We start from the raw sequence: 12,983 nt of genomic DNA on the forward strand, positions 1-12,983 counted from the left end.
GATTTGAAGGTCAGTGCCTGAAAGCACTAAAGTAGTACAATATGCTTCTCAAAAAACACTAAAAAACCACCTTTGAATATTTCCTAGTGCTGTTAAGCACACATTTTGAACTTTCTAACTAGTAGTTGTGTGCACACATTCTAGTCTCATAATCACGAGGCTGCTAGTTCAATTCCTACTAGCAGCAACTTTTTTATTTTTTATTTTGGTTCTATATTTACTATTAAATTAAAATGCTTATCAACACACACTGAATCGCAATCTTTAACAAAAAGTAACTTTTTCTATTCAATTAGTAATAACATGACAATGTATTCAATGATAAATTCAGATTTGGCACAAAACAGTGAAACATCAAATAGGAAATAAAATACTTTCTTATTTCTAGAGATTGAACACTATATATTTTTATATTCTTTTTCTTTGTTTTCCTTGCCATCATCCTGTATTTTCATGGGATTGGCTTGTTAATTTTTAGATTTGGCAACTTTAGTGGTAGAGGTTGCCAGAAGCCCTTCCTATCACCATAGCCTTTCCCCTAGAATGAAATTTGTGTACCACAACAATCCCTGCCCAGCATTATCTCTTATGAAAGTGTGCTAACGTTTTCTGAATGTTTGCAATCAGTAACTGAGGCAGAACATGGGTACCAGCACAGATTTCACCTAGTCAGAAGTGGGAAACTGCCTAAAAGCCATGCCCAGGCTGTCTGGCACACCAGCACTAGTCGTTAGTCCACTGGGGCTGGCATGCCTCCCCAAATACTGGAGGCAGTATGCTAACGTGCGCAGGCATCCGGGCGGGTCCTTATATACAAACATTTTACACATCTTTTTAATAAGGCATTTTGCATTTCTATATCAAATTTTAATTTATTTTCATGCAATAAGAAATTAAAAGTAAAAATATATTATTCTTATTAAAAATTATGATTCAGTATTTGTTGATTAGCAGTTCCATTTGATAATGAAATACAGAGTGGTCCACAAAAATGTAGACACTCTTTGATAGTCAATATTAATGGAACAAAATGATATACCATTACAATTCTTGCATGGGGAGAAAGTTATTTTATGTGTTCAAAGTGACTCCCATTAGAAGCCAAACGCAATTGATGCTGTTGAATTGTTGACCGAACTACAGTTGTGTCAGTGTTGGAAGTGTGATAGCCACAACAGGATGCCTTCATGGTTTCTTGTAGCTCATTCAGTGTAGCTGGTTTCTGTTGATAAACTTCATTTTTCAACATCCCCCATAGGTAGAAGTCAAGAGGTGTGAGGTCTGGAGATAGTGGCGAGTACTCAAACAGCTCCACTGTCCAGGTAGATTTCATCCAAGTATGCTCTGACATCTCTGTGGAAGTGAGCCAGAGCACCATCTTGTTGTTGGTAAAATCCTTTATTTCCAAACACATTTAAGATGGCAGGTAAAATCAATGTTTGCAGCGTATGACAATGCACTTCACCAGTTATGGCTCCTTCAAAGAAGAAAGGGCCAATCAAACTGAGTGATGAGAGACCACATCCATTAACATCTGGTAGATTCACTTGTTTGTCCACATCAGCATGAGGATTTTTAGGAGCACAGTACATGCAGTTTTAGCAGTTTACAGTACTGTTTAGTTTGAATTGTGCCTTGTCAGATCCCCCTCCAAAACTGTTCATCCTCACAAAGCAGGCTTTCAAACCACTCTTAGTACTCCACACTTTGATCCAGGTTGTCCTTGTTCAAAGCAAGCAGTGATCTTGGAATTTAGACTTTGCACTTTGCAGCCTTCAGAATTTGTTGTACACTTGATTGGCTTACCCTGCTTTCTTGTGCACCCTGCTTCACAGATTTTTGAGATGATCTAGTGAAATGTTGCAACAAAGCAGCTTTGGAAGCTGGCTTGTTGATGTTTTTGGTCAGCCTGAACAGTACTGTTGACTTCAAATTTGTCCTAAATATAATAAATTGCTGTATGTATTCATGGCTGAGTTTTGTACACATTATGCCACTGCCATTGTACCTCCATTATGTTTTCGTACTTCCAGTACCACTTCAACATGGTCTTGTGTTTCTCAAATGACAATCTTGCTTCATTCATGGCTGCACTGTCATCTGCTGGAAAACACGCACCATGATCTGTTGGGAAAACAATGGACTATGCTACCACATAAAATTGCAATAATACGTCATTTTGTTCCAAAGACATTAACTATCAATGAGGGTTTACATTTTTCTGGACCCCCCCCCCCCCCCCCCCTCTCTCTACCCTTGTGACATCAGAATCTTGGTACAGCCATAGCTGAAGGAATATCTTGTAGAAATTAATAACTCAAAAATGAAAAAAAAAAATACTGGATTAGATGAAGAGATAACGATGAACCACAAATAAAACTTCTTTTGTTTATCAGTATTTTTGCTAGAGCAACAAAAAATTATTCTTTTAAGAAAATAATGGTAACAGTAATAATGAAAATAATGTCAAGTGGCTGACACATGGTTGAACCACAGTAGAAATTTCATAGAAATATCAAGAAATGAATTTGGAATACAAGTGCTGATGTGAAATTCTAGGGAAAATATTCATCAGATGTAAAATAAGAAGCAATTAAAATGCATTATGTACACATTTTTGAGAAAGCCAACTGACAAGTAAACATGGACTGACAGGAAAGCTTTTGAAGTGAGAAATGACCATTCCAGCTATTGACAGATTTGTCTAAATGGAGAACTCCAATCCTAGTTTAATTTGAAATATTGCTCATCATGTTTGAACGGAAAATAAATACTGCAGAAATTCAAATTCTTTTATTTTAGCATCAATAAATTCACACATACCTCAAGCTTATCTTTAAGTGACCCCATACGGCTGACAATGGTGGAACCAATTTCAGCCATTGAGCGAGTCTCCCGTTGCTTGCGCTGCAGCTGCCGCATCAGTGACTCTTGCTCTGCAACCAATTCCTCAGCAAACTTCATGGCTTTATTAAGCTGCCGCCTGGCTGCATCCCGTGCTGCCTGGGTAGTGACCAACTCAGCTTGTGCTTCTGCTAGCTGGGTTTCTATTTCCCTGATAAATGGTACAATTGATGTTCTTCCTTAATTTTAATACATAACACCCAGTGAAAAACAAATGGCAATCTTGTTAATACCTCTTTAATGAGTGAAGAGAACTAAAATGAAAAACAGTCCCCATTTCTATAAATACATTTTTGATACACTGCGAACAAGTTTAATATTCTAACTGTAAACATCTGCTAGATGTGTATGAGGCCAAGTGAACAAATGAACATGCAATTTTGTAGGAGAGAGTATTGGTAGAATTGAAGCTGCCGTGGTGGATTGAGAGTTATGTCTAGTACAGATCACAAACATAGCAAGTACGAGTTTAATGTTGAGAGTTGCATATACCAGAAATCACGGCACTGCAGTTATGTATCTGTTATACTAGTTTTTTGACTTCCTGCTGTAATTCCACGAGTATGAAAAGCCTGAGAAGGGTGGTGTTGTGGTCGCTTCCTACTTGTTGACTCATTCTCTTTAACTGAAGCATGCTGGGGTGAGGCTACTTGTGACTTAGTATGGAAGCTGAGTGCAAAAGTAGCAGTGACACCAAAATGACAGATTTACAGGATCAAATCGTCTCTAACGAAGCTGTCTTTTGTGAGACTGTGGAGGTGTAAGATGAAAAGTAAATGATGCAGTGGATACAGTGTATACTATTGCAAGACAGACACGACAGGACAGAAAATAAAAGGTATAAAACTAAAATGGAATGAAGATGGGAATAGCTACTGAAAAGAAATGCTGAGACCGAAGAAATTAATGTAAATTGAGGCCACGTGGATGATGAGAACCAAGAACATGTTGTAATGCCATTTCCTATCTGTGTAGTTACGAAAAACTGGTGTTAGAGAGAAAATCCAGATGGCACATGTGGTGAAACAGGCACCGAGATCACAAGAGCAAGCTCTGGAACAAGATACTTTGTGTCTGTCTTCCTTCTCATCCCATCCAGTAAATCTCCCCTGACCTTGCTTCTAGATGACTTTCCCATAACTGTCCCCATTTCCTAAACCTCATCAGGCTCTCTCCTTCATCCCTCTTCCTTTCCCTTCAACCTTTCTGCCAAAAGAAGAAGCCACTGGCTCCAAAAGCTTGTACATTTCCTCAACTTTTATGTTTTCTCTTGCCAACACTTGGTGCGTACATTTTTCTTTACCTACACAACTACATTAAGTTTGTCATTTATTTCTATAACTTTTTTGAAGCCTTCTGTCAGTTTATTTTAACAATTAATCTCCATTTAAAGAATAATCTTCATCCTTGTCCCTTGCTTTCCTATACTTTTGTTATGTCCTAGCCAGTAATGCCACCCGAGCCCGCTGCCAAAAGGTTGGCAGCATCAAAGTTCGGACGCCGTCCGCATAAGCAGCGCCAGCGAGACAGCAAATCGCCGCAAGTCTGCGCGCGCCACCGCTGGCTTCTGGCTTCTTAAGCGCTGGAGTCGCGAGCGCTAGGACAGTTCTGCATTCGCCGCTCAGTTGTATACTCGCCTCCGAATTGTGTACTTGGTAGTCAGTTGTGTGTTCATCGCAGCAGAGTTGTTGTTTGTCGTCAGCCGACGCTGACCTAGCCGCTCCGACTCGAACTAGACAGATTTCTGTAGACACGGAGTTCACTACTGTATATCTGTATCTTCATTAATAAAAGATAAGTACCGACTTTTATTTAATCAGAGTGTTTGGGGTTTCATCTTTCTGTTTACTGTTCCAGCGGACCGGTCGGCCTGCTATTAAAAGTGTGGCGGTGACTTCGTAAGCCATTTCTACAGCCAAGTGTTTGTCGCTACGAACACCGCCACAAAACTGGCAACGAGGACTTCCGAACTCGTGTGCAGGGCTGGTTCAACTTGTTTCTGGTTATACTAATTATAGCGATAAAATTTAGGGGGCTGGTTTAATTTGTGTTCACTATGTCTGCCGACTTACAACAGTTGATCTTGTTACAGAGTCAGCAAATACAAAGTCTGGTGGAAGCAATCGCCAAACAAGCGGCTAATCCTCCAACACAAAAGGAACAAGCACAGGCAGCACCACCGTTCCGGGCTTTTGATGAATCCAGAGAAGAATGGCGAGAATATTTCGCGCAGTTGCAGGCGCACATGACAGTCAAAATCACAGGTACTGAGCGGCAGCTTTATTTAATTTCCACTGCAGGCGTGGAAATCTATCGACTACTTTGTAAGTTGTTCCCGGAATCCCAGCCAGAAGCTTTAGACTATGACGTTGTTGTTAACAAGCTTGCTGAGTATTTCGAGTCGCAAGTTCATGTGGCAGCAGCCAGATTCAAGTTCTTCAGATTAAAGAAACTGCCACATCAATCTAATAAACAGTGGTTAACAGATTTACGGGGCCTCACCCGTCAGTGCCGATTTAATTGTGTGTGTGGAGCTTCCTACAGTGATGTCATGTTACGAGACGCTATTACTCAAAACATTGCAGATTCTCGTATTCGTGCTGCTATCTTAAAGTTGCCTGACCCGTCATTAGAGACTGTGATGAACATCATTGAAGCCCAAGATACTTTTGACTATGCTGAGTGTGAGTTAGGTCAGCCATGTGTTTCTCAAATTGCCTGTGCTACGCAAGTTATGTCACGCCCGCGGCCCCACCGGCGGAGTCAGACTGTAAACACTAGCCGGCCGCGTCATGTTAAACACATTCGTCAGCCGCGTGTGCAAAATGATAGAGTTAAGTCTTGCCCTAAGTGTGTTCTTGCTCATCCTCGTGAACGTTGCCCGTTAAGAAACGCGGTTTGTCACTTTTGTCAACGGAAAGGACACATCCAGACTGTTTGTTTGCATAAACGCAAGAACAATTCTAGTGCTGCCCAGCCCATGGATATTCATGTTCTTCAAAGCCAGCCCGCCCAGAAGGTCGCGTTTAAAGACTCTTCCACGGTTCGTGTGGGTAATAAACTTGCTCGCCATAAGCCACCCACCCAGCCCTCTGCTATGCGACCCAAGCGTAATTCAAACGCTGTGAAAAGTGATGTACAGACTGCAAGTGCCGCGGGAGTTGTTGTTCCACCCGCCCAACCCACGAGTTGTCGTAGGCAGCGAACACGCGCTAAACGCGCTGATTTTGTGTCTTCCGCCTCCACTGCACCGATCCAGAGACAGTGTAATAAACTATTTGTGAAGCTACGCATCCAGGATAAGACCTTCAATTTTCAATTAGACACTGGTGCGTCTGTGACTCTCATCAATAGTGCTACGTATGCGGCTATCGGCCGCCCTAAACTTTCAGCGGCAAAACATTCTTTGGCTACTTACAGTGGCGAACAAATTCCTGTGTTAGGTGTATGTAGCGTGCCAGCCACATTCCGTGGCAATACAAAAACAGTTTCATTCACAGTGCTCCGTGCTACAGACAGTGTAAACATTTTCGGATTAGACTGTTTTGATTTGTTTGGCCTGTCTATCCAAGACAATGTGTTGCAACTTAATTCTGTTGTTGTTCCTCAAGACAGCATAACCGATTTGTGTAAACGATACAGTGACATATTTAAAGACGAAGTAGGTTGTGCTGCGAACTTTGCCGCTCATATTACGTTAAAAGATAATGCTCAGCCTCGATTTTGTCGTGCTCGTCCAGTGCCTCACGCCCTCCGGGCACCTGTAGAAGATGAACTTCGTCGTTGGCAAAACAACGGTGTTATTCAACCCGTTTCAGCGAGCCAGTGGGCTTCTCCCTTAGTTATTATAAAGAAACCGTCTGGCAAGTTACGTTTGTGTGCTGATTTTAAGTCGACAGTTAATCCTCAGACTGTCATTGATTCTTTTCCTTTGCCTAGACCAGACGAGCTGATGGATAAGTTAGGGGAAGCTCGTTTCTTTTCCAAAATTGATCTCCGTGAAGCATATTTGCAATTGCCCCTCGACGAGCAATCACAACAGTATTTTGTCATAAACATGTCGTTGGGGTTGTTCCGTTTTCTGCGTTTGCCTTTTGGTTGTGCGTCAGCTCCAGCTGTTTTTCAGCGTTTTTTGTCACAACTTCTGGCTAATATGCCATCGTGTTGCAACTATTTAGACGATATTGTTGTGTCCGGTCGGACGCCTGCTGAACATTTCCGTAATTTGGAGTGTTTGTTATTAAGTGTTGTCTCAGGCAGGCCTACGTTGCAACATCGATAAATGTTCATTTTTCCTTACGGAGATGGAGTATCTGGGACATGTTATTAATGCTCAAGGCATTCATCCCTCCCAGTCACATTTAGCAGCTATTCGTGATTTGCCCGCCCCTCGCAATCTGCATGAATTGCAAGCAGTTCTTGGCACATTGACATATTATATTAGGTTTATACCTAATGAATCACAGATTGCTGCACCGTTGCATCGTCTCCGCCGTAAGAATGTTCCGTTTGTGTGGTCAGCTGATTGCCAATCAGCCTTTCAGCAGCTTAAAGAGGCTTTATTGAATGATCGTTGTCTGGTCCATTACGACCCTAACAAGCCTCTGGTGTTAGCTTGTGATGCCTCTTCTTTCGGCCTCGGTGCTGTGTTGTCTCACCGTGTCGGTAACACCGAACGTCCTATTGCATTTGCATCTCAATTGCTAAACAAAGCTCAGTGTAATTATAGCCAATTGGACAAGGAAGCGTTGGCTATTGTGTTCGGTGTCACAAAATTCCATCACTACCTCTATGGTAGACCATTCTATTTAGTAACAGATCACAAGCCCCTGACGTCACTGTTTCATCCGTCTAAACCAGTTCCTCAGCGGACAGCTCAAAGACTACAACGTTGGGCTCTTTTGTTATCACAATACCAGTATGAGATACTGTATCGCCCTACAGCTCAGCATGCAAACGCTGACGCGCTTTCTAGATTGCCGATTGCTGCGGATGATGTCTTCGATTCCTCTGAAGACTCTTGCCATCAGATTGACGCCGATGAGCATCAATCCCTCCGGGATTTTCCGATTGATTATCGTAAGGTGGCACGTGAGACAGCTACGGATCCTCATCTCAGTTTACTATTACGTTTTGTTCAACGTGGTTGGCCGTCCAAGGCAAAGGACATATCGGATCCTGTGGTTCGTCGCTATTATCCGCAACGTCATCTGTTGTCTGTTTCGCACGGAGTTTTGCTGTTACGCACCGAGAATGACCAGTTTCGTGTAGTGGTTCCCCAAGTGCTCCAATCCAAGGTCCTCGACTTGTTGCATCAAGGTCATTGGGGAGTGGTCCGCACCAAGCAGCTTGCCCGCCGTCATTGTACATGGATCGGCATTGATAAGCAGATTACGCAGATGTCTACAGATTGTTCGACGTGTGCCGAACACCAAGCTGCTCCGCCTCAACGCTATTTTGAGTGGGCACGCCCTGCCGGTCCCTGGCAGCGAGTACATATTGATTTCGCTGGTCCATATTGGAATTCTCGTTGGCTCATCGTGATAGATGCATTTAGTAATTTTCCGTTTGTTGTGCCCATGCAGTCTACAACGTCTGCACAAACTATACAGGCGTTGACTTCCATTTTTTGTATTGAGGGTCTACCAGAAGTTTTAGTGTCTGACAATGGTCCACAATTTACCTCTGCTGAATTTGAAAGTTTTTGTTCTGCCAATGGCATTCGCCATGTTCTTACTCCGCCGTTCCACCCTCAATCGAATGGTGCAGCGGAACGTTTTGTACGCACATTCAAGGATCATATGGACCGCCTTCGTGCTACGCACTCTCGTCAGCAGGCCCTCATCACGTTCCTGTCGTCGTACCGGACCACGCCACGCGACGGCCCTTCGCCTGCGGAGCTTCTCCACGGCCGTCGTCATCGCACCCTACTACGGCTGTTGCACCCCCCGGATCGACCCGCCGCTTCTGCGCATCGCACGCGTTTTCAGCGCAACGACGCCGTTTTTTTCAGAGTTTATCACGGTCGCCGTCGTTGGGAATGTGGTACCGTGATAAGCGTCCAGGGTCGCGGTTTTTATTCTGTTCAAGGTGCTACTGGGGTGCACAGGAGGCATCAGAACCAGTTGCGCCGCGCTGGCTGCCCGGATTCTGCCGCTCGTTCTTTGTCCACAGATTTGGTCCGCGGCGGGTTCCAGCCGCGCCTTCCGACTTCGCTGCCGCCCCCAGGGCAGCAGCAGCAGCCGTCGCCGCTACCACGCCGACAGCCCGTCCCCTTGATGCCTCCCGCGCAGCTTCTTCCGGGAGCGCCCCAGGTGGTCGCTCCGGCGCCTGCGGTCCCTCTTCAGTCGCCACCGCCTTCGGAGCTGATGGACGTCGACCCCTCAGCCGGGCCGCCTTCCCAAGCGGTGGCTGTGCAGCCTGTCCTGCAGCCGCTTTCCTTGGGCACCCCCAAGGAGTCTGACACCGCAGCGCCTTGTCCGGCGCCCACTCAGCAGCCGTCGACGCAGCGTCAGGAGACGCTGCCTCTCTTCGTGGGTCCCGACGCCCCGTCGCGTCCAGTACCAGAAGCTGCGCCCGTGGTCACAGGCGTGCACCCTGACCTCAGTTTTCAGTCGGTGTTTCCCGAGGCCCCCCGCAGCCAATGCTGGGGTGCGGACCGGGGACTGCCACCGACAACAGTCTCCGCCCCGGTCTCTTCTGCTACGCCTGCGACCAGACCCCTCCCCCGCCGTCGACGCTCGCCACGTCATTATTCAACGACGGTGCGGCGATTTGGGGGGAGGAGTGTTATGTCCTAGCCAGTAATGCCACCCGAGCCCGCTGCCAAAAGGTTGGCAGCATCAAAGTTCGGACGCCGTCCGCATAAGCAGCGCCAGCGAGACAGCAAATCGCCGCAAGTCTGCGCGCGCCACCGCTGGCTTCTGGCTTCTTAAGCGCTGGAGTCGCGAGCGCTAGGACAGTTCTGCATTTGCCGCTCAGTTGTATACTCGCCTCCGAATTGTGTACTTGGTAGTCAGTTGTGTGTTCATCGCAGCAGAGTTGTTGTTTGTCGTCAGCCGACGCTGACCTAGCCGCTCCGACTCGAACTAGACAGATTTCTGTAGACACGGAGTTCACTACTGTATATCTGTATCTTCATTAATAAAAGATAAGTACCGACTTTTATTTAATCAGAGTGTTTGGGGTTTCATCTTTCTGTTTACTGTTCCAGCGGACCGGTCGGCCCGCTATTAAAAGTGTGGCGGTGACTTCGTAAGCCATTTCCACAGCCAAGTGTTTGTCACTACGAACACCGCCACAAAAACTTTCATCACAGACTCGGTAATATATTGAAAGTGTACGTACGTCAACATGATTGTTATACATTTTCTGAAGAGAGATTAAATATTAAAATTAATTTACAGCAGTATTCAAAACAGTTTTGTATGTACTCATTCATACAAAACTATATATACATACACATCTGTACAGTTGTGTATACAGACATAGACATGTGCATACATATGTTGGGTGTCCCAGGAGAAATGGTCAATAATTGGAGGGGAGGGGGTATGACAGCAATGATCATTTGTAGCAAAAATGTCTAGTAAACATGGGCTCTAAAATGCATACCTTATGAGCTATGAGCACTTCGTCTTGTATACCATAAAACAACAAATCTCTTCAACTTCAGGCTCTTTGTATTCTGTATTTTGACAGGTTATAGTATAGACCAAATCAAGAAAAACATGGGCTCTAATGTGCCTATCTTAGAGCTGTTAACACCTCTTCATCTTCGCCACAGTGAAACACATCTCTTCCACTGCACAAGTGCTCATGGCTTTTAAGATATGCATTTTAGAGCTCATTTTACTGGAAAATTTTGTCTTGTTTTGGTCCATACTACATCCTTCAAAAGAAGGAAAGCAAAGAGCTTGCAGTAGAAGAGACCTGCTTCACACTAAAAAAATGAAGATGTGCTCATAGCTTTTAAGGCATGCATACTAGAAGTTTTTGCTTTGAGTGATAGTTCTGTCATATCCCTGAATACTGACCATTACTCCTGAGACACCTCATGTTCTAATGCTGTGTAATGATAAGAAGTGGTGTGGCTTTGGATTGCAAGCAAAGTCCACACCTCTCACACATTAGTTGACCTACTTGATATGCACAGCCGATCTTCTTCTCTTGATATCTGGCTACATCGATCTCCAAAACCTCCTTCTTCGAAGAATTACGCTGTTTACAGGAATTTATCAGACTCTCTCTCTGTCTCTCTACTCTTGAAATAAGTGGATACTCGTAGAATACTTTTAGTTAACCTCGGTATATTTCAACTTCCACAAAGAACAAATTCACCACTTCTCACATAAATATTTGAATGTTTGCAAGTCAACCAATTTCTGTAGCATTAGATTTGATCAAATACATTTTTTAGCCTAGTTTTTGCAACCACATAATTATGAACGTGTCTTACTTCTAGCGAGTCCAGCACATGAAGTACAATTAAATGTCTGTAATCAATTGTTCATTTTTTTAACAACAATCACAGACACTAAAACAGCAAGGAATACTACATGATTACTTGTTGCTCTTCCAATACGACTTCCATGGCATGAGCGGCAAACACAGACATGTGTTGCACAGTATGTATGTTCCCTCACACTTATTTTTAAAATATTGTGTGTTTGAGACAGTAGAAGGACTAGTGGTTCTGGAATTTACACAGAAATTTTTGAGGCACTACAGAGTGAGTGAGTGTGTGTGTGTGTGTGTGTGTGTGTGTGTGTGTGTGTGTGTGTGTGTGCGGGGGGGGGGGGGGGGGGGGGGGGGGGGGGGCGTGCCTGCATGCCTCGCGTGTATGTGCTTATAAACAGAACAATATTTACTGCTATCTGAACAGTCACTGTATCGGTGTATAGTAAACAAGCCCAGTGATTGCAACTGTAGCAGCAATGCTGCGAGTCCTTGGTTATACATGTGGGCTTGTGTACTCACCCTCCTTTCTACACTGGTATAGTCCACTTGCACCCACCAATTGACTCAGGTGATGTGATTTCAGTTTAATGAGCAATGCAGGGATTTGGAAGTAGAGTCTTTGAAAGTACGGTGACAGCGAGCTCCGAGACAATGTCACCGGACCCCATTTGCAAGTGTAAGGTGAGTTTACAGATCTCATTTCTGATCATCTATTGTCTAGATAGGTCTGTTGATAAGAGCATTTCACATGAAGGCATGCATAATTCTGGATTCAAATCCCTGTCTGTCACTAATTTAAATTTTTCAAGAAGTTTCAGAATAGTACACACTCCACTATAGAGCGAAAGATTCATTCTAGAATTTTGTATCTTTTCATCATACACAATACTGTCTTCACTTAAAGGTAAGTTACACTTACCGATTTGTTTTATCCTTGTTTTTATACTCTTCTTGGCTTGCAACATGTATAGACAGCTATTAAAGAGAATTTACATTATGATCTTTATTTTTGCTGTTGTCTTTATTGCTCTCTAGTGCAAATACATAAACACTTCTTTCATTATTTATCTAATTTGTATACTGCAATTAGACCTCTGCATCAGTAACAAAGTGTCGAAGAATATACTACTAACAAAGAGATAGAGGGGTTAGCCAGTACTTACCTCCGCTCGGTGCAGCCGATAGATACACAAAACGGAACAGAAAATTTACATTCCTAGCTTTCGGAACTTTGTTCCTTCATCAGGGAGGAGAGAGGGGAAAAAAGGGAAGAAGGGAAAATGAATTACTCACAACGCAGGTTATGAAGCAACAGGGAAAGGTAAACAGGGAGGGTAGCAAGGATGGAGGCATGGTTGTCAGAGGGAAACCAAAGATATTCTGGTACTTAACAGTAGAAGCCAGAGTACATAGACTGAAATTATGCATCTCAACCAGACCCATGGAGAAATATTTATACACTGAGTGAGCTTGCACTGTTCTACTCAAATGGGCCTTGTATTCAGACTCCATCTGAGCATTCTGATTTAAGTTTTCTGTGATTTCTCTAAATACTGGTATGGTTTCTACTATAAAGGACTTGGCTGACTACCGGTTCCATCCTCATCCAACAAGACCTG

General features: G+C 43.8%; 1 protein-coding gene across 1 annotated transcript in view; it reads right to left on the reverse strand.

Annotated features, from left to right (window-relative positions):
- LOC124802578 (centrosomal protein of 89 kDa-like) overlaps window positions 1-12,983 on the reverse strand; it is a 111,785-nt gene that overhangs the window by 12,924 nt on the left and 85,878 nt on the right. Inside the window, exon 9 of the mRNA XM_047263449.1 lies at window positions 2,824-3,055. Coding sequence (XP_047119405.1) covers window positions 2,824-3,055 — 232 coding nt within the window. The remainder of the gene's footprint in view (window positions 1-2,823; window positions 3,056-12,983) is intronic.

This window comes from Schistocerca piceifrons, chromosome 6 (genome assembly GCF_021461385.2).
Source record: "Schistocerca piceifrons isolate TAMUIC-IGC-003096 chromosome 6, iqSchPice1.1, whole genome shotgun sequence".
Classification (NCBI taxonomy): domain Eukaryota; kingdom Metazoa; phylum Arthropoda; class Insecta; order Orthoptera; family Acrididae; genus Schistocerca; species Schistocerca piceifrons.